This window comes from Anthonomus grandis, chromosome 11, assembly GCF_022605725.1.
Source record: "Anthonomus grandis grandis chromosome 11, icAntGran1.3, whole genome shotgun sequence".
Taxonomy (NCBI): domain Eukaryota; kingdom Metazoa; phylum Arthropoda; class Insecta; order Coleoptera; family Curculionidae; genus Anthonomus; species Anthonomus grandis.
Genome location: NC_065556.1, coordinates 25,613,572 through 25,637,158, shown reverse-complemented (window position 1 = coordinate 25,637,158; position 23,587 = coordinate 25,613,572). Strand labels below are relative to the sequence as shown.

The 23,587-nt window shown below is 29.6% G+C and overlaps 1 protein-coding gene across 3 annotated transcripts in view; it reads left to right on the top strand.

The window, feature by feature from the left end:
• Positions 1-23,587, top strand: part of LOC126742503 (potassium voltage-gated channel subfamily H member 8) — a 115,902-nt gene that overhangs the window by 2,802 nt on the left and 89,513 nt on the right. For 2 of the 3 annotated variants that reach the window (XM_050449150.1, XM_050449149.1), the window contains exon 2: positions 9,466-9,569. In XM_050449150.1, coding sequence (XP_050305107.1) covers positions 9,466-9,569 — 104 coding nt within the window. Of the gene's footprint in view, positions 1-3,623; positions 3,819-9,465; positions 9,570-23,587 lie in introns of those variants that run through there. The other variant, XM_050449151.1, reaches the window with a different exon arrangement.

The following is a 23,587-nucleotide window of genomic DNA, read 5'->3' as shown; positions in this document are numbered from 1 at the left end:
TTCTGTTAAATACTGCCACCGTCCGGTGTCCATTTGGAAAAGAAAATGAATGGCCTATTTTCTAGATTTTCGTATTGATGCCCCTTTTGCAACCGTGGGTTTGCTTTGTTTAGGCCGCTGCTTTGTAGATTCTGGTTTTGGAGTAGTCTTTTGCTTCCTCCTAGCTTTTGGTCTTGGAGCCTTGCATGGAAGATGGGAATAAAACTTTTGAGCTTCCTCCCCACAGAATTTTTTAAGATCTTGAGGGTTCTTATACTTTTCAAACGTTATTGGCAACGGTTCTGTAAAGAAAGAGAAATGATCTATGAAGTTTTGAAACAAAACAAATTTCAATTAACTTAAAGACTGCATGTTGCCCTGACAAAGAAATGGTAGGTATTCAATGTTCGTAAAACTAATCAAAAATAATAATATAGCTCACCTTGGTATGCAACGTCAGGAAGAATAAATTGTCCTGATTGTACTTCAGGATTATTTGAGCGTAGAACTGAACCTGGTTTATTAATCACAGAACCATCCCAATGCCCTTTTGCTCCTTTTCAGCAATTAACTCCTTTATAGGCTTAGACTGAAATGGACATTTCTTCAAGTAGTGTTGGTCTAAGAACTGAGTCCATCCACGAACAAAATTACTTTTAACAGCAGTTACACGAAAAGGCGAGGGCCTTAAGCGAGAACCTTCAAATTCTTCAACCCATTCTTTAGGTAACTCAACCCATTTATTTTGGTTAATGTTAGCCATATTACGATCGCACTCCAGGTATGAGTGTCCTCTTATTGGAAAGTGCATTTTAATCTTTTCTAATCGTTTGGCATGGTGAACCAAATAATGAACAACCCGAAAAATTGTCCACTTTTTATTCTGGCCGCAGCAGGAGTCGCAAAAAATATCCAGTTCTTTAACGGCGGGATCCAGTTGCACCATTATAAAATAAAAAAGAAAAGAAGAAACTTCATTTGCTCCTTTGCAAGCAACCGTTTCGTCATAGGCATAAAAGTACGACTCGCCATTGGAAAGGACATGGATGTTAAACATACAAAACGTCAATTGCCTTTTGTAATATACGTCGTTGATGGTAATATTCGGCACAGGTAAGTTCTTTCGAAAGTCCATTGGAATAGATTCTCGACTAATTGACTTCTGACTGCCTAACCGTCACTGGCGTTTTCGAGCATAGAACGTCTTGGCCTTTATCAGGTGTAGTTTGTTTTCTGTTGATAGCTTTCTTAATTTTCCCTCTCCTTGCTACCATCGCGATAACTTTTGAGTCCATTTTCAATCGTACGAACTTCTGCAGCAAATTAGTCACAAGTGCTGCACGTATCTTGTCTAGGATATCCAAAACTTATATTAAAGTTTTCAGTAAAAATTTTGCGGTATTTTACGTACGACACTTTATTATCCGGGTACTTTATTTTGTACATATTGTACATTTTTGTGACATTCAACTCAGGTGGCAAATAGGTCCTCTTTGAGTCTTTAAGACTGTTATGACTCATTCGACCTTTAAAAGACCCAATGTGGGTGCAAACTGCGTCAAAGGTGTCTTTAGTTATACGATTTCTCCGGTTTTGATGTTGACCACGACCGTCTTTAGGCTGGACACCTCTTTTAATGTATCGTTGAATAACTTCAACGATATTTTATTTGATCATATTATTTGGCTAAAATCGAATTAATTTTTGTTTTAATTTAGTGTATTTTTTTGCTTTTAAACATATCGCGATAAGTTGTCTAAATTAAATTTAACAAAATTGTTATTTTTTTTAATTCATTTCCTTTTTAATACCTTTGTTACTTTTTATGGTCAGTTTTATTGCTGAAAATTACTTGAAAGTCGCGGTTGGTTGTTGGTTGTTTAGATTTTTTTGGCATATTTTTCGGTTTTTAAGCGTATTTTTTAGTTCCAGGAATTAAACTTATAATTATTGTAAACTTATAACTTATGTTTATCTTAAAAAATGACAATCTCTCAATTTATAAAACATCTCAATTTTTTTGGCTAAGAATTTAGTGTTTTTTTTTGGCTATGGGATATTTTACAATTAATTTATTTGGTAAATATAGCCAAAACTGATTCTCGTATTTTTTTTTTAAATCAAGAATTTTTTGGAGTTTTCATGGTTTTTTATGCACAGGAATAATAAGATTTATTCAGCAATTTTTTTTTATTAAACTGTTTTAAGTCGCGATTATTAAATTGAATTTTTTTTGGATGTTTTTTTTGAGTTTAAGCGTATTTTTTAGGTCATTTAAATAATAAAATTTATCTAAATTTTGTTTATTTATTAGCCTCAAAAAATTAATTTAATCTGTTTTCTGGAAATTTTGTGCTTTTCTTTAGCTTTTGAACTTTTCACAGGGGTCGTTAATTTAATTCGAGGTCTATACTTGGAATAATAAATTAATTTAGCATTTTTTCATTCGTTTATTTTTAAAAATTAAAAACATAAATTTATTTTTTGAATTTTTTAAAACAGAAAAACTTATTTGTTATAAGTTTTATTGCTGGAAATTTAGGATGATTTACTAAATTAATAGGATGACTAATTGTAAAAACCAATTTAATTATCAAGTAATACTTAAAAAATCACTATTTGCTTTGATTTCCATCGCAGCAAAAGGTGATTATATTTTTAATTTTATAAATGAATAAAAAATTCTCTATATCCAAAAAAAAATGGAATGAAAAACAAGTAAATAAAACCCAAAGAGACGACTTTAAAAAAAAAGTAACAAATATAATTTCAAAGCTTATTTCCGTAATAAAAACTTACCACAAAAAGTGACTATATTCTTTTTTTTTTACTTTTAAAGAAAATCAAATTTAAAAAATTTTGACAGTAAAAATTAATGAAAAAAAGTGAATAAAGCCAAAAGAAGACCCTACAAACCCCAATTTCAATGCGATTTTTAGCAATAAAACTGATGCTGCTGAAATAAGAGATAATATAAAAAACAAATTATAAGATTAATTCCTGACCCTTAAAAGGAGGATATATATACACGCAATCTACTCAAGACTACTCTACTCTGGACAAGATCTAAAGAATTCAATATGAAATAAGTTGGTAATTTGCCCTATTACCTGATACTTTTTGAGTAATAAAATTAACGCAATAATGGCCTAAAATTTTCATGAATATAATTCTGGACTTTCTGATCTTTCATATTTTTAATATTAGAGGGAATTAAGTTCATTATTAAACGAATCCTAATTTGCTTATGATTCCGTGGCTTACGTGGCAAAGTAAAATTGTTATGCGTATTATTCCTGGTACCTAGGGAATGCGTGATTTGTTTTTTTTTGTTATTACACTCTACTTTTTAAATACTTTAAAAACACAAAGTTCCTCTTAGATATCTTGGTAATGTTGATCAAAAAAAATGATTGTAAAATGCCCATAAGGCAAAAAAACAACAGGAATAAAATAAATCATTAATTTCCCACTTTTTTGATAAATAAATACAAAAAAAAAACGAAAATTCTCTCGGATTTCTTAGTTGGTCCCGTGTCCTCCTGTTGATGATGAAAATGGCGCAAGCGTTTCCCCTCCGGGTCCACGGGACTTTTCAGCACGTTCCCGGGAAAACTGTCTCGCAGTTCGAATTTTCCCTTTTTCCCACGTATACCATACGCAACGTTCCGCGTACCTTTAAGAACGCGGTGTTCGTGAAAGTTTCGTCCGTTAATAATTCAACAATATGTCGCGTCAAGATTTCTTTTAATGTGTACTTTGCTGTGATTTTCTTATTGGGGGGAATTTATAAGTGAATTATTTGTGTAAAAAGATGGATGGATAAATAGTTCTTTTTGGTGAGTCTGAGTGAGACCTGTTGATTGCTTGACAATAAATAAATCATGTTTATATCCAAGGTTTTGAAAAAGAAAAAGAGAAAACATCAATCTGTCCAATTGCCAACTACGTAAATCTTGCTCTCTTCAATGATTTTAATTATCGAAGTGTTAACAGATCCCTGAAAACCCCATTTATTTTCCTTACGTTACAATTAGGTATTTTTCAACACTTTTCTCTCAGTTTATTTCATTTAATGAAAGAAATAATAAACTTTTACTGAAGCTCGTGTCAATCTCTATCGGGAGTTAATAAACAGAAGAAAAATAGATTTTAATTAATGAGATTCAGTTAAATAGACAAAAAATTCAGATATATATACCAATAGTGTCAATTTATTTTTATACGACTTTTTTTGGATAAAATTGCCCTAAAACCTAAATATGTCTATATTGAACTAACAGGTGTGAAAGAAATATAATAATAAAATAAATGAATAATTCATTCGAATGTCCAAAACCGAATAAACACTTTATATTTAGTAAGCTGTGCCCCCGTATAATTTCGATTAATGTTTATTTATGCCCCCGACAACGATTTTATGACCGTTTATTTTAAAAATATTGAGGTGAAGCTTATTTTAATATATCTTGATGTATTTATTGCTTTCGCAGCGAAAATAACCGTAATTTAGCAAAAATAAATTAATTATAATTTGCACATTAACAGATTTTTTTGGGTTTTTATAATACAAACTATGACTTCATTTTCATAAAAGCATTTACAGATTAAATGCAATTTTTGTACTTTCCAAGGTAAATTTTTTATATATTCCAGGCATTTAACATCATTTCCTATTTCACCAGTGATTTAAAAAAAATGAAGCGTAAAAAACAACTGCTTCATGTGCACTGTGAACAAGAGTGAGATAAGGAGACCAGGGAGTTCAGGTTTATAAATTTGTCTTCAAATTCAAAGTCTGATAATGAAGTGTCATATTGATTAAATGGTAAAAGCTCCTAGTAGATGACCTTGATTTCCAACAAAGGAAAATATCTGGATTTATATGGACAATGACTTTAAGTGCCTGGAATAGAGTGACAAGTGTCCCAACAACACAGAAGATATTAAACAATGATTTTAAATATCTGGCAGGAACTAAAATACCATTGCAAATTGGTTGAAATATCTGAAATAAGATAGAAAATTGCCTCAAATGCCTGGAATAAATAAGAAATTACTTCAAAAACCTAGGAGAGCAAGAAATGTCCCAATAACACAGAAGATATTAAACAATGGCTTTAAATATTTAGCAAGGACCTTAAATGGCATCAGATTCCTCGAATTACATTGAGAATTGTTAGAAATATCTGGAATAAATTAAACGAATGCCTCAAATGCCCGAAGGAAATAATAAATTACTTTAAAAGCCTAGGAGAGCAAGAAATGTCCCAATAACACAGAAGATATTAAAAAATGGATTTAAATATTTAGCAAGGACTTTAAATGGCATCAGATTCCTCGAATTACATTGAGAATTGTTAGAAATATCTGAAATAAAATAAACAACTACCTCAAATGCCTGGAAGAAATAATAAATTAGTTCAAAAGCCTAGGAGAGCAAGAAATTTCCCAATAACACAGAAGATATTAAAAAATGGCCTTAAATATTTAGCAAGGACTTTAAATGACATCAGATTCCTAGAATTACATTGAGAATTGTTAGAAATATCTGGAATAAAATAAACGATTGCCTCAAATGCCTGGAAGAAATAATAAATTACTTCAAAGGCCTAGGAGAACAAGAAATGTCCCAATAACACAGAAGATATTAAAAAATGGATTTAAATATTTAGCAAGGACTTTAAATGGCATCAGATTCCTCGAGTTACATTGAGAATTGTTAGAAATATCTGGAATAAAATAAACGATTGCCTCAAATGCCTGGAAGAAATAAAAAATTACTTCAAAAGCTTAGGAGAGCAAGAAATGTCCCAATAACACAGAAGATATTAAAAAACGGCTTTAAACATTTAGCAAGAACTTTAAATGGCATCAGATTCCTAGAATTACATTGAGAATTGTTAGAAATATCTGGAATAAAATAAACGAATGCCTCAAATGCCTGGAAGAAATAATAAATTACTTTAAAGGCCTAGGAGAGCAAGAAATGTCCCAATAATACAGAAGATATTAAAAAATGGATTTAAATATTTAGCAAGGACTTTAAATGGCATCAGATTCCTCGAGTTACATTGAGAATTGTTAGAAATATCTGGAATAAAATAAACGATTGCCTCAAATGCCTGGAAGAAATAATAAATTACTTCAAAGGCCTAGCAACACAAGAAATGTCCCAATAACACAGAAGATATTAAAAAATGGATTTAAATATTTAGCAAGGACTTTAAATGGCATCAGATTCCTCGAGTTACATTGAGAATTGTTAGAAATATCTGGAATAAAATAAACAATTGCCTCAAATGCCTGGAAGAAATAATAAGCTACTTCCAAGGCCTAGGGAAGCAAGAAGTGCCCCAATAACACACAACGACTGTAAATATCTGGCAGGGAGTTTAAATGTCATTAAAATTCTGAAGTACAATAAAATATTCCCTTGAATACTTGGAGTAAACTGGGAAAAGGGGATGAAATTTTTTTTGCTTAAAAGTCTGAAACAAGAAACGACTTCAAACATGGAAAATATTTTAACTAAAGGATTGAAAAAAATTCAAAATAAAAATTAATAACAGCAATTTTATTTACATGTAATAATCAATTTGAAATGCAACACATAATAAACTACTCGCATCACCTCCGGGTGACTTATTAGCGGATCCCGAATTCACCGAAGATTAATCGACCGTAATTTATTTGTTAACGCGAAAATGATCGATTACGCCATTTTCAGGCCGGATAAAGTAGATCCAGGAACACGGCACACGTAGCGTATGCATAACACATAAATTATTGATTTACTAGTATATCAGTTGTTTACTTGCAACTTAGATTGTCTGACATGAGAAAATAACAATTAGTTTTGCTTATGGGATTCAATCAATCAACCATACGATCGTTTAAAGGTTGTTTTGGAAACCGCAGGGTTTAATTTCTATGGCATTTAAATTAAAATCATGAGAAATCTGAGTTTGGTTTAATTTTCCTTTCTAGGGTGATAAAAGATTTCATGACTCCCTATAAGGGACTAGTGAAGTGTATAACAGTTGGGGTATTTAATTCAGCAATTTCCAAATAGATAGTAGATTCTAGGATTAATATAAATGGCATAATATAAGTATGTGAAGGCCTGGAAAGCATGAAAAACTAATTAAAATACCGGGAAAACTATAAACAAATTGACCTAAATAAAGAATTATTTTTAACGTCTGTAAAAGTCACGTCAAAGACCTGTAAGTGATAATAAAAATGAGTCGAATGGTTTACAATATATTTAAAAAAATACCAAAAATGGCATTAAATGCTTGAAATGAATAAAAGGATGCTGATTATAGGAATATATAGGAAATCAGGTCAAATGCCTGGAATATAATGAACATTTCTTTGTAATGCCTGAAAGCCATGGGAATTGCTATGAAATTAGGAAAAACCTGGACACTATTTTCCAAGAAATATTAGAAATGACATTAAATGCCTGGAGTTAATAAAAAGTCGATCTTGAAGAATTAATCCAATAATTGGAAATATCTGGAACAATTTTTAAAATTCTTGACAAATCTAAAAATTTAAAAGGCTACACTGGAAACATGGGAAAAAGTGACTCCAACAAAGTTGGAAAACCTAAAATTGTTTTTTTTTAATTTCTGAAAAAAATAAGAAAAGACATGAAAAACAAAAAAACATAGGCAAAAAACACTGGAAAATCTGGGAAATTTCTTCAAAATGATGTCAGATGCCTGGGATAAATAAAAAAGAAGCCGTCAGAAAACAAAAAAGGAATATTCAAATTTTTTTTTTCAAAATTACTCAAAAAATTAAAAAATTATCCTAGAAAATAAAACTTGTTTCAAGAAACTCGGAAAAGTTGATTTTTTGTTAATTACTGAAAGAAATAAGAAACAAAGAAACATGCCTGGAATATAATTGAAATTTACCATACAAGACAAAAAAAATTACTGGAAAATCTGGATTTTTTTTTTAAATGATGTCAGATGCCTGGGAAAAATTTAAAAAAAGCCTTCAGAAAACAAAAAAGAAATACTCAAAATAATTTTTTTTCAAAATCACCGAAAAAATTAATAAGTTATCCTAGAAAATGAAACTTGTTTCAAGAAACTCGGAAAAGTGGATTTTTTGTATAAGAAATAACAAATAAAGAGACATGCCTGGAATATAATTAAAATTTACCATACAAGACAAAAAAAATTACTTGGAAAAGCCGGAAAATTTCTTCAAAATGACGTCAAATGCCTGAAATAAATTTACAAAATTACCCTGGAAAATAAAAAAAAATACTTCAAGAAACTTGGAAAAGTTAATAATTTTTTTTTTTTAATTTCTGAAAGACATAAGATAATCGTGGCTTTTGCAGACACTTTTTCATTTTTGAATTTTATTTTTATTTTTGACTCTTTAACTAATTTTCAATTTTATTCCAGTGAACTCATTTTAAGTATCATTAAAATATTTAAATTATTTATATTTATTCCAGTGCTTTAAAAAAAAAAATTATTTTATTCCAGGCAGTTGAATTTAATGTTTCTTATATTAAAAATATTTTTTTATATCTTTCAAGCTTGTGGAATATTTTTTATTCAAATGCTTTGACTAAATATTTATTTTCTCTGTAGTAATTTCAGACAATCGGTTTAAAACATGTAATGTCTCTTTAATTAGGCCTTAATTTTGTCCTGTTTTTCTGGTATTTTACCTTCTAAAACATCCAGAATACATGTATGCATATACGTATACCAGGGGCTTAAGAAAAATATTTTAATTAAAGGGTTTTAATAAGAATTTCCAGACTTTTGAAGTAATTTTTATCCAGGGATTGGACCTGATTTTAAGAGTTAACTTTTTTTTTTATTTTAATTCAAGAATTTAATTTTGTTTAAATGTCTTCCATGCATTCTAGTATCGGGAAAAAAAGATTAAAAAAATTACTCTTATCTTTGAATGCCTGGAATAAATTCGCAACTTTTCCTGGAAAGCAAAAAATTGTTCAAATTTTTTATATTTTTCAGGCATTCCGTAAAAGTGCCTTAAAAAATTACGTCAAATATTTAAAAAAAAAATAGTCCTTTTAATGGAAAAAAAACCTTCATAATATACACCCTAAATAATATTTTTCAAAAAATATTTCACCAGTTTTGAGATCCATAACCCAACATAATTTAAACAAAAAACCCTTCAAATCACTTTTATTACTTTCCAAATCATTTTCAGCCAAAAAGCAACGTTTCAGCCGTAAAATCAAACCCTAGGGCGTCTATTTTATCATTTCAATCATCAAGTGTCAAGAGCATTTCTAATTATTATACGAAGATGAAAGCCAACTGTGTCTTGTGATGGTGTTTATACACTCTGTTAATAATAGCTCGCCTTTGAACTACAAATGTAATATCGAACGTTAATTATTATCAAACGTACATTATTTGTAAGTTCTATTCTTATATAGAAAGAAAGTTTTTAAAAAGGTTTTTTTAATAGGGCAACAGTTTCGAAATTTCCACCCCTAATGCCTGCACGAAGGGGGCTCTTGGCGCCCCAAAACACCTTTTTGGACACCATAGCCACCAGATTCGATGGAACACGTAAGTAAATCTCCTAAAATTTCCTATTCGATAATAAAATCCATAAAGTTTAGTATATAATAAAGGTTATATCCTTTAGTGACGTCTGTAACAGGGATATCGGCCTTCGAGATGTGCCTTTTGAGATATTTTAATAGGAATGCCATATTAAACGCTATTTTTAGCACTTTATAGTGCCAGTAATACCTTTAATGTTCGATGCATACAGACATCATCTTGGAGATGGAAGTCGTGTATATTTATCTTAGGAATTTACGATCCTTTTACTCAATTATTTAATTTAGTATTATACGAGTATATCGATTTTATATAGAAAAGAAATTTAATAATGAAAAAGTGGAAAATGGATGAGATATGTTCGTGGTTCAATTACGTATTTTTTTGATAAACTTGAGAAATTTTGAAATTTAGGAGTTAGTACTTGAGCTGTTGGTCTGACAAGCTCGTTTTCTCATAAAAGAAGATGTAAAAACGTTAAATCTTCCTTGGACTTTTTCCTACAAGAATGTTCTTCCTGCTGTTAAATACACTGAAAAATTGAGGAAACTAGTTCCGAATTATCATAAGTAACAAGTTTTAAATAGTCCAATAATACTACATTTGCTAGGAATCATAATATAACATGCAAAACTATAATGAATGCCCAAGTCAGATCTAGAAAAAGTGCACTGACCAACATCCAACATTTCAAAAATATATGTCCAAGATAAAATACATGAACTGAGTAAATAGAGTGAGTTATTAAAAGAAATGAGTCTTTCCTTGTAATAGTTGATTATTATTAAACCTGTTTTTAGTCATTCCAAAACATATTCTTGCATTTGCTCTATATTAGTCTTATTAGAAACATATCATCCATTTTCTCCAATAGAAAAGAAAGGTAAAAACCCTTAGCCAGGGTCTCAATAAATATAGCTATAGAATTTTATACACTACACGTGTTTCGCTCCTATCGGAACATCATCAGACCTAAACCTACACATACATATATCACATTATTATATACAATTATTTGTTTGTAAGATTATTATAATGAAATGTAGAAACCCAATTTGTTCCTTACATCCTTTTCTTCAAGAATATTCTAAAGCATTTTTCCCGTAAATATAACATGCAATAACAGAAAAAATTGATTTATTTTAATTATACTGTAACGATCTTGAAAACCTCTAGAATGACATAAATGGGCACGACGTCTCTGTAAACACGTGGAAGGTCCGTGAATCTTCCGGAATCATGGTCAGCTGAGTATATAAGGAGCCGCATTAGCGCTGGGAGTCAGTTGACAGTTCAGACATTGAAGACGCGAGATTTAAATCGGTCAAAATAAATATTTCTAGTAGTAGTAATTAATCGTGTTTAATAATTTAAGTGTAAGACTATTTTTGTGCAATCGAGTATTTAATTCATACCTATCGAATGGTAAAACACTCCAGTATTTTCTCCAGCATTTCGTTATAACTATTAAAAAAAAAGCCTTTTATGAATCTCTCAATAAAGTTCGCTCTTGTAGAAGAACTTTAAACCAACCCCTTACAGACGTTTTAAAAGGCTGTTGAACCTCCCTGAAAGCCGAAAATCTTTAACAACTTTGTTTTTTTTTATTTTATTATTTGCTCGTATATAATACAGACTCGTTTAACCGAGTCGGAAGTATTGGATTTATTACAGCTCCTCGAGATCCTGGAAAAAAGGAAACGCTCATGTAAAGAAACCAACTTTATAAATATGTATTTTGTTTTCAAGTGAATAAAAGAGTGTTGAATAGAGTATTTATTAAGTACGAATTTCCCCTTTTACTCGTTTTTTCAAATATAATTTTCAGTTTTAATTAATTGAAAACGTAAATCGGGTGCATTGACGGCAAATACTGTCTGATGCAAAAAGCGTTATATGATATTTTCCACTTTTGGATAAACGGATGTCGGTTTAAATGCGTAATTTTGTTAATAAAAAAGTACTGGGAAATGTTTTACGTTTGTATAGGTTTTTTCAATATATTTTATAACGATTTTTGCTATATATTAAATTCATTATAATGATTTTTCGTTAAATTATACTTTAAGACCCTATACCTCCTGGAATGCCTGGAATTATGTCAAATATTTTTGTATATTCCAGAAAGTTAAGTTAACAAATATACTACATTTCTAATAAAGTATTATCAAGCCTATCTGGCCTAAACCAACAAAGCTTTAATTTTTCTCCTTACATGTGTTAAAATTTAAATAAAAAATATCCAAATGTTGGCGTTTATGTGAATACGATGTAGAAAGAAATCAGAATTTACCAAATTGTTTACAATTTTATAGAAAAATATTAAATTAAACTAATTACGTCTATTTTCGAGTGATTGTACATTATAAAATTTCAAATTATCATTGTTTGTATACAAATCTCTTGGTTTATTTGTATAGTCACTATAGTTAAATTGAGAGTTTATTGTAGAAATTTGTATTTCAATTTTCAACTCTCTATACCTCTTGGTTACCAAGATATAGCCCTTGGGTTCCTTTGAGAAATTTTTAGTTTTTCTTCAATTTTGCAGGTCTTATAATAATTTTCTTTAGGAAAAAGCGATGAAATACGTGTCTAATTATTTTATTAAAAGAATCTGTATTCCAAGTTTCAACCCACTCATTTTCTTGGATCCTGAGATACAGACACTGGGTCCTGAGAATTTTTTTTTCGTCAAATTTGAAGCTCTTTATCTCCAATAATTTATTAATTTTGTAAAAAAAAACGCTGAAATTTGTGTCTAATGAATTTATTAAAATTGCTTAACCCAGCCCCCTACCCCTCTTAGTTTTTTGGATACAGCCAAGAGTTCCTAGGAAATTTTGGATTTTTTTCCAATCTTGGGTCTCCATATCTCCATTAATAATTTGCATTGGAAAAAAACGCTGGAATAGGTGTTTAACTAATTTATTTGAGAAATTCGTATTCCATATTTCAAGTTGTGGATTATACCCAATTAATATAATTTTTAGAAACTTTTGGAGCAATTTTTGTTTCTTAGCAATTAAAACTTTTTTTGAGACGTCCCGGAATGCCTAGAATTACATTAAAATTCTTAATATATTCCAGGAGTTTGAACTACTTACTTATATTTTCCAGGATTTTAGAGCCATTTTCTATTTTATTCCAGGCATTTGGCATTAATCTCATATATTCAGCGACTTAAAATTCCTTTCAAACTTTGGAAGTTATATTACTTCTTGGCACTAATAAAATTAATTAAAGGCCTTTTACCTCCTTTCCAGGTATTGAATTACATCCATGTTGTTATGTATTCCAGTAAGTTAAAGTATTTACTTATATTTTCCACGATTTTGGAATAATTTTTAATTTTATTCCGGGCATTACCCTTATTTATCCCAGGGACTTAAAAACATTTTTAATTTCTTCCAAACTTCTTAACTTATTTAAATTTCTTGACCCTATAAAATTTGGCTTCGTGTCCTTATAAGTCCTGGACTGCCTGGAATTAGGTCAATAATCTTATGTATTCCAGAAAGTTGAAATATTTTACTTTTATTCTCCAGGATTTTAGAGCCATGTTCATTTTATTCCAGGCATTTGACACTACCCTGATATGACCCAGGGATTTCAAATAATTTATATTTCCTTCCACATTTGTGAAGCTTTAAGTCTTTATACATCCTGGAATACCGTAATTTTTTTATGACATTCAGCAATTTTAAATAATTTTTAACTTTTGGAGGAAATTTTATTTTTTGACATTAAAAAAATTATGTTTTGAGGCCTTATACATCCTGGAATGCCTGAAAGTTTTTTAGTAATTTTTTATGTCTTTCAATGCATTAAAGACATTATTTAAAAAAAAATACAAATAAATTATTCCAAGCTATATTTGACACGATTTTTTATTTATTAATAAAATTTTTGTTTAATTTCAAAGACTATTAATTTTTTGTATTGCCCAGGCCTACGGAGTCATTTACTGCCTTTTTTGGAATGCCTGGAATACACATACAAATTTTTTGCATATTCCAGGAAATTTAATTCATTCCTTATTTTTTATGTCAGAATTTCAAGTAATTTTTTACTTAATCCAGACATTTAAAATAACTTTTTATTTTATTTCAAGCTTACTCATTCAAAATGTTTCTTATAATTTTTTTTTGTGTTTCCCATGCATTAAAAATAACTTTTTTTCTCCTCTTTTTCTTCATCTGTAGACCCTTAATCTCTTATTCTATTGCAGATTTTCTTATCCATAAAAATTTATTCTATGCCTTAAAAATTTTATTACAGGCATTTGGCATCTCTTATATTCCAGCGACTTAAAATTATTTTCAATTTCTTCCAAACTTTGAGAGTTATTTTACTTCTTGGCATTGAAAAAAATTAATTCAAGGCTTATACCTCCTGGAATACCTAAAATTACATGCATGTTGTTATGTATTCCAGGAAGTTGAAGTATTTACTTATATTTTCCACGATTTTTAAATCATTTTTAATTTTATTCCAGGCTTTACCCCTATTTATCTCAGGGATTTAAAATAATTTTTAATTTCTTCCAAACTTGTCGATTTATTTCAATTTCTTAACATTAAAAAATTGAGGCCTTATAAGTCCTGGAATATTTGGAACAAGGTCAATATTTTTATGTATTCCAGGAAGTTGAAATATTTTACTTTTATTCTCCAGGATTTTAGAGCCATGTTAATTTTATTCCAGGCATTTGACACTACCCTGATACGTTCCAGGGATTTTAAATAATTGATAATTTTTTTATGACTCTCAGGAATTTTAAATAATTTTTAACTTTTGGAGGAATTTTTATTTTTTGACATTAAAAAAAATATGTTTCGAGGCCTTATATATCATGGAATGCCTGGAAGTTTTTCAGTAATTTTTTATGTCTTTCAATGCATTGAAGGCATTATTTAAAAATAACAAATAAATTATTCCAAGCTGCATTTCACACGATTTTTTATTTTTATTAATAAAATGCCCGTTTTTCGGAGTTTTTGAGTAATTTTTGTTTAATTTCAAAGGCTATTAATTTTTTGTATTTTCCAGATCTATGGAGTAATTTATTACGTCTTCTGGAATGCCTGGAATACACACACAACTTGTTTACATATTCCAGGAAATGAAATTCATTCCTTATTTTATGTCACGACAATACATTTGACACGATTTTTTATTTAATAATAAAATTACCGTTTTTTGGAGTTTTTGAGTAATTTTTGTTTAATTTTAAAAACTATTAATTTTGTGTATTTCCCATGCCTATGGAGTCATTTATTGCCTTTTCTGGAATGCCTGGAGTACACACACAAATTGTTTACATATTCCAGGAAATTGAATTCATTCCTTATTTTTTATGTCAGAATTTCAAGTAATTTTTTACATGTTCCACACATTTTATTTTAATCCAGGCTTATTCACTCAAAATGTTTCTTATTATATTTTTTTTGTATTTCTCAGGCATTAATAATAACTTTTTTCCTCCTCTTTTTCTCTTATTCTATTGCGGATTTTCTTATTCATAAAAAAATTATTCTATGCCTCCCTTTTTATCCTCAAAGAGGTCTATTTTTGTCCAAAATGACCCTCTTTTTGCGTTACAAAATATTACCAGTTTGCATCGAATTTATTGACACACGAAGTTAAAATGCATTTTTCAAATAATGAAATTTAAGTTTCCTATACGTACGTGCGAACGTGCTGATTCACACACACCAGAATTAAAAGTTGTATTAGGTCAAGGTGACTATCGGAAAAATGTGTATTTCAGGGTAATAAACAGTTACTATCTAACCTATATTCGTAAATAACATTTTAAAAGGGTTGTTGCGACAACATGTTACCAATATCTCGTCGTGTGATAAAGGCTCGTAAACATGGCAAATCATAAATTTCATCATCACATATTTTAAATAACATCCGCACTTTAACAGGGAAGAAAATAGAAAATCCGCCATAGGAAACCTGATTGATCATTTTCCTCGTTTGTGTATTATTGAGGAGGATATTGCTTTCTCGTAAGAGAAGTAACGACGATAAATTGCCGTTAAGGTGAATATGCGGAGGATAAACCCGAAAATTTGAGCTATTGTATATCGAAGTAAAAAGGTGTTTAATAGAGGCATAACTTTAGTGGACATTTAGTTTTTTAAACTGTTGCCAAAAATAAAAGTCTAAGAAGGACATAATCCTGGACAGTTTATAAGTGTCTTCTAAGAACAAATGAAACTTTTCCAACTTTTCCAGAGATTTATTTAAGGTTTTTCCCTAGAGACGAGCAACTTTTCTTAGACCTGAAAAAATTATTACCTTAGTTTCTCTTTTTTTGGATATATTTAAAAAAAGAGGCAACATACGTTTAACGAGGTGTCAGATAAAAGAAACCTCAGAATGTTTTTAATGATCTTTCGATTCACTGTTAACGTTTCGGCGATGTTTATTTCGGCAAACGTGCTATTTATTATCCGACCTGAATTAAATTTATTTTGTTTGCCCGAGTGTAAAAATATGAAGGGTCGTTAAAACATTAAGTAGTGTTCTTTATGGGGTTCTTATAAACACCGGCGATCATTTTATTTTATTTGATTTATTTAATATTGGGAAAAGCTCATGTTAGTCAACTGACCAAGGGTTAACTCCTAAATAAAAAGTTCTTATAATTTTTTTCCATTAGCCTAATAGAATTTAAGAGACTAATCAGACAAAGTGGTTAGTACCAGAGAATTAAATAAAAAAATGTCCATCATGTCTATTAAAGTTATGCATTTATTAAGTACATTTAAGGCTCTTTCTAATTTAACTCCTAATGAAGTTTTAGGGTTTATCCTTGGCACATTCACGTTAACAGCAATTTATCAGTAATTACTTCTTTCACGCGAAAGCAATATCCTCCTCAATAATAAACGAGGAAAACGATCAATCGTGTTTCTTACTGCGGATTTTCTATTTTCTTCCCCGTCAACTTGCAGATGTTATTTAAAATATGTGACGACGGAATTTATGATTTCCTCCGGGGTCTTTGCCATGTTTACGACCCCTTATCGCGATGCGATATTGGAAACTTGTTGTCTGAAAACTTTAGTGAGCATTACCGGACGTGACGGAAACAAGAACCTTTTAGAATGTTATTTACGAATATAGCTTGTTGCCCAAAATACGTATTTTTCCGTTGTTCGCCTTGACCTAATACAACTTTTAATTCTGGTGTAGGCGATATAACACGTTCGCACGTATAGGAAACTTTAATTTTATTGGGATTTGAAAAAACGCATTTTAACTCAGTTTGTCAATAAATTCGATGCAAACTGGGAATATTTGGTACGCAAAGTGAGGGTCCTTGAACATAAAAAGGTAGACAGAGAGTTATTTTCTCTATAGAAAACGATAAGGAGAAGAGATTAAGGGTACACAGGCAAGGAAAGAGAGAAAAAATTATTAATAGCGTTTGGAGAAATGAAAAAAATTAATAAAATGTTGAGTGAAAAAGCCTGGAATGAAATGTCTGTAGAACGTAAAAAATTAAGTCAAATTCTGGCATAAAAAAATTATGAATTCAATTTCCTGGAATACGTAAATAATTTGTGTATGTATTTTATAGATGTGAATAAATACTCGATTAGGCATTGCAGAAAAAACATGAAAAATTATTAAATATCTTTAAATTGAACAAAAAAAACCAAAAACATCATTTTAAATAAATTTATCGGTTATACCAAGTTAATGGAAAAAATACCTTCAAGGTATTGAAAGACATAAAAATATATGCCTTAAAATGCCTAGAATATATTAATATAATTCCACAGGCATTCCAAGTTGTATAAGGGCAAAATTTTAATGAGAAAAAGTAAAAATAATTCCAAAAGCCAGGAAGAAATTAAAAATTATTTTAAATTCCTGGAATACATCACGGTAATGGCAAATGCGTGAAATAAAATGGAAAATGACTCTAAAATCTTGGAAAGTATAAGTAAAAATTTCAAGTACCCGGAATAAAAAAAATATTGATTTAATTCCAGGCATTCCAGGACGTATAAGGCCTCAAAGCATCTTTTTAAATGACAAAAACTTAAATTAACTCAAAAAGTTTGGAAGAAATTAAAAACTATTTTAAATTTTTGAAGGATCTTGGAAAATAAACAAAATACTTTAACTTCCTGGAATACATACAGAATTGACCAATGTACAGCACCAAGATCATCGTTTACATTAGACAGTATAATGAAATTGATTTTAATAATGAACATATTAAACAAAATGCACATTAAACCACATATCTAGGACAAATTAAAGTCTAAAAGCATAATTTTTTTTAATGTCAAGAAATTAAAAATTATTTTAAATTCCTGGGATACGTCAGGGTAATTCCATGGAATGAAATAGAAAATGACTCCGAAATCCTAGAAAATGTAAGTAAATATTTCAAGTTCCTGAAATACGTAAAAAATATTAATTTAAAGCCAGGCATTCCAGGACTTATAAGGACTCAAAGTATTTTTTTTTAATGCCAAGAAATTAAAAATTATCTTAAATTCTTAAGATACGTCAGGGTAATTCCATGGAATAAGATAGAAAATGACTCCGAAATCCTGGAAAATGTAAGTAAATATTTCAACTTCCTGAAATACGTAAAAAATATTGACATAATGCCACGCATTCTAGAGATGTATAAGAGTCTCAAAGGATAATTTTTTTTAATGCCAAGAAATTAAAAATTATTTTAAATTCCTGGGATACGTCAGGGTAATTCCATGGAATAAGATAGAAAATGACTCCGAAATCCTGGAAAATGTAAGTAAATATTTCAAGTTCCTGAAATACGTAAAAAATATTGACATAATGCCAGGCATTCCAGGGACGTATAAGAGTCTTAAAGCATAATTTTTTTTAATGCCAAGAAATTAAAAATTATTTGAAATTCCTGGGATACATCAGGGTAATTCCATGAAATAAAATAGAAAATGACTCCGAAATCCTGAAAATTGTAAGTAATTATTTCAAGTTCCTGAAATACGTAAAAAACGTAAAAAATATTGACATAATGCCACGCATTCCAGAGACGCATCAGAGTCTCATGGAATAATTTTTTTTAATGCCCAGAAATTAAAAATTATTTTAAATTCCTGGGATACGTCAGGGTAATTCCATGGAATAAAATAGAAAATGACTCCGAAATCCTGGAAAATGTAAGTAAATATTTCAATTTCCTGAAATACGTAAAAAATATTTATATAATTCCACGCATTCCAGGGACGTATAAGAGTCTCAAGGCATAATTTTTTTTAATGCCATGAAATTAAAAATAATTTTAAATTCCTGGGATACGTCAGGGTAATTCCATGGAATAAAATAGAAAATGACTCCGAAATCCTGGAAAATGTAAGTAAATATTTCAAGTTCCTGAAATACGTAAAAAATATTGACATAATTCCACGCATTCCAGGGACGTATAAGAGTCTCAAGGCATAATTTTTTTTAATGCCAAGATATTAAAAATTATTTTAAATTCCTGGGATACGTCAGGGTAATTCCATGGAGTAAGATAGAAAACGACTCCGAAATCCTGGAAAATGTAAATAAATATTTCAAGTGCCTGAAATACGTAAAAAATATTAACATAATTCCACGCATTCCAGGGACGTATAAGAGTCTCAAGGCATAATTTTTTTTAATGCCAAGATATTAAAAAATTATTTTAAATTCCTGGGAAACGTCAGAGTAATTCCATGGAATAAGATAGAAAATGACTTTGAAATCCTGGAAAATGTAAGAAAATATTTCAAGTTTCTGAAATACTTAAAAAATATTGATATAATTACACGCATTCCAGGGACGTATAAGAGTCTCAAAGCATAATTTTTTTTAATGCCAATAAATTAAAAATTATTTTAAATTCCTGGGATACGTCAGGGTAATTCCATGGAATAAAATAGAAAATGACTCCGAAATCCTGGAAATTGTAAGTAATTATTTCAAGTTCCTGAAATACGAAAAAATATTGATATAATGCCAGGCATTCCAGGGACGTATAAGAGTCTTAAAGCATAATTTTTTTTCATGCCATGAAATTAAAAATCATTTTAAATTCCTGGGATACGTCAGGGTAATTCCATAGAATAAGATAGAAAATGAGTCCGAAATCCTGGAAAATGTAAGTAAATATTTCAAGTCCTGAAATACGTAAAAAATATTGATATAATTCCACGCATTCCAGGGACGTATAAGAGTCTCAAGGCATAATTTTTTTTAATTCCAAGAAATTAAAAATTATTTTAAATTCCTGGGATACACCGGGGTTTTTCTATGGAATAAGATAGAAAATGACTTCGAAATCCTGGAAAATGTAAGTAAATATTTCAAGTTTCTGAAATATATAAAAAAATATTAACATAATGCTATGCATTCCAGGGACGTATAAGAGTGTTAAGGCATAATTTTTTTTAATACCAAGAAATTAAAAAATATTTTAAATTCCTGAGATACGTCAGAGTAATTCCATGGAATAAGATAGAAAATGACTCCGAAATCCTGGAAAATGTAAGTAAATATTTCAAGTTCCTGAAATACGTAAAAAATATTGACATAATGCCAGGCATTCCAGGGACTTATAAAAGTCTCAAGGCATATTTTTTTTAATGCCATGAAATTAAAAATTATTTAAAATTCCTGGGATATGTCAGGGTAATTCCATGGAATAAGATAGAAAATGACTCCGAAATCCTGGAAAATGTAAGTAAATATTTCAATTTCCTGAAATACGTAAAAAATATTGATATAATTCCAAGCATTCCAGGGACGTATAAGAGTCTCAAGGCATAATTTTTTTTAATGCCATGAAATTAAAAATAATTTTAAATTCCTGGGATACGTCAGGGTAATTCCATGGAATAAAATAGAAAATGACTCCGAAATCCTGGAAAATGTAAATAAATATTTCAAGTTCCTGAAATACATAAAAAATATTGACATAATGCCACGCATTCCAGAGACGTATCAGAGTCTCAAGGAATAATTTTTTTTAATGCCAAGAAATTAAAAATTATTTTAAATTCCTGGGATACGTCAGGGTAATTCCATGGAATAAGATAGAAAATGACTCCGAAATCCTGGAAAATGTAAATAAATATTTCAAGTGCCTGAAATACGTAAAAAATATTGACATAATTCCACGCATTCCAGGGACGTATAAGAGTCTCAAGGCATAATTTTTTTTAATGCCAAGATATTAAAAACTATTTTAAATTCCTGGGATACGTCAGAGTAATTCCATGGAATAAGATAGAAAATGACTTTGAAATCCTGGAAAATGTAAGAAAATATTTCAAGTTTCTGAAATACGTAAAAAATATTGATATAATTACACGCATTCCAGGGACGTATAAGAGTCTCAAAGCATAATTTTTTTTAATGCCAAGAAATTAAAAATTATTTTAAATTCCTGGGATACGTCAGGGTAATTCCATGGAATAAAATAGAAAATGACTCCGAAATCCTGGAAATTGTAAGTAATTATTTCAAGTTCCTGAAATACGAAAAAATATTGATATAATGCCAGGCATTCCAGGGACGTATAAGAGTCTTAAAGCATAATTTTTTTTCATGCCATGAAATTAAAAATCATTTTAAATTCCTGGGATACGTCAGGGTAATTCCATAGAATAAGATAGAAAATGAGTCCGAAATCCTGGAAAATGTAAGTAAATATTTCAAGTTCCTGAAATACGTAAAAAATATTAATTTAATGCCAGGTAATCCAGGACTTATAAGGACTCAAAGTATATTTTTTTAATGCGAAGAAATAAAAATAACTCTAAAAGCTTCGAAGAAATTAAAGATTATTTTAAATTTCTGAAATCTTTTAAATGCTTGGAATAAAGTGGAAAATTACTCCAAAATTTTGGAAAATATAAATAAACATTTCAATATCCTGCAATATGTACAAAATATTGACATAATGCTAGGCATTTCAGGACATATGACACCTCAAAGCATTTTTTTTATGTCAAAAAATAATTTTATTTTAAATACTATGACTCTATAAATTGACTATGACTAGAAAATGACTCTATAATATCCCAACTTCCAGGTATTCCAGGATATATAAAACTCAACGGAAAATTTCTTTAATGCCCAGAAATAAAAATAACCCCAATAGCTTAGAATGAATCTATAAGCCTGGAAAAGATAAAAAATTGTAATAATGAGTTAAATGTGTACCAGAAATCATTGAAAAATATATTGAATAAATTTATACAACAAACGTAAAACATTTTCGAGTACTTTTTTTATTAATAAAATTACTCATACACACATTTAAACCGAAATCCGTATACATATGAATATATGCATTTTGCATCAGTCAGTATTAACCGTGAATGCACCCGATTTATATTTTAAGCTCATTAAAACTGAAAATCATATTTGCAAAACCGCGTGACGAGTAAAAGGAGAAATTTGCACTTAATGTATTTTATTATTACACATACTCTATCCAACATTCTTTTGTTCACTTCAAAACAAAATACATATTTATAAGTTGCTTCGTTTCCATCAGCATTTCCTTTTTACCAAGACCTCAAGGAGCTGTAAGTGTAATAAATCTAATACTTCCGACTCGGTTAAACGAGTCTGGATTTCATATACGAGCAAATAATAAAATAAAAAAACGAGAAGTCGTTAGAAGATTTTCGGCTCTAGAGGAGGTTCAACACACTTTTCATTTAAAATGTCTGTGAAAGGGGCTGATTTAAAGAAAAGTTCTTCTACTTGAGCGAACTTTCTTGGGAGATACATGCATAAACGGCTTTCTTCTGAATAGGCATTAAGAAGTGCTGGAGAAAATATTGTAATAACGTTTTTAACATTTGACATTTCTTACACACTTAAATTATTAAACACGATCACTTACTACTGCTAGAAATATTTATTATTTATGTTCGATTTAAAAATCGCGCCAATATTCCGAACCAAACTTCGACAAAACTGTCAACTGACTCTCAGCGGCGACGCGGCTCTTTATATACTCGGCTGACCATAATTCCGGAAGATTTGATAACTTTCGAGACGTCGTACAGTGTGCCAGTTGTGTCATTCCAAGAACATTCTTGTAGAGAAGAGTGTAAGGAGCATTTTAGGTTTCTACATCTCATTTTAATAATATGACAAGCAACTAAATATATATAAGAATGTGATCGACTTTTGAAGAGTTGGATGTGGTTTATTGAGTACCAATGTAATTTTTCTAGATGGGACAACGGTAGTCAATATAGTTCTGCATTTTACAGAACAGTCTAAGGAACATTTTAGGTTGCTTAACTTTATTGCATCAATTAGAATTCAAAATATTGCGATATCATGTGCTTGTTAGACGAACAGGTCAAGTGGCAACTTCTAAATTTCAAATTTTCTCAAAAAATAGTTAGATTTAAAGAAAAGAGGCTTAGAATCATTGGTATAAGTTCTAGTAAGCAACTTTAATTATTATAATTTTTTTAATTAGACTAATAGAATCCTAGATATTATGCAAAAACCTACTCGTCAATCCCTAAATTTCAAAATTTCTCAAAAATTATCAATTAATAAAAGAAATACTCTTCATAACAGAGACACGCGCATTAATGATTTATTTGATGTCGCTAGGCATAGAACAGAACTTTTCCAACGTTCGTTTTCCTATTTGTTACCTAAGTTAGCCAACACTGATAATTTTTGCAAACTGTATGACCTACCATTTTTGACATTTAAGAGAAAATATAAGCAACATTTACTTAGCCAAGTTTAAATTGTTAGTTGGTAAAAGCAATATACTTACGCTATAGAATGTCAACATTTTTTAGTGATTTTATAAAATGTCATTCCTACACTTGTGTTACCTTCTGTATACCTTTATAATTACAAAAGTATCATTGCCTAGTTAGTACCTTAAGTTGCCAATGTGTAAATTTAATCTTATGTATTTTGTATGTATGCTCGGTTAATAACAGCTTCGGCGAGTTAAAAATAAAGGCTTATTATTATTATTT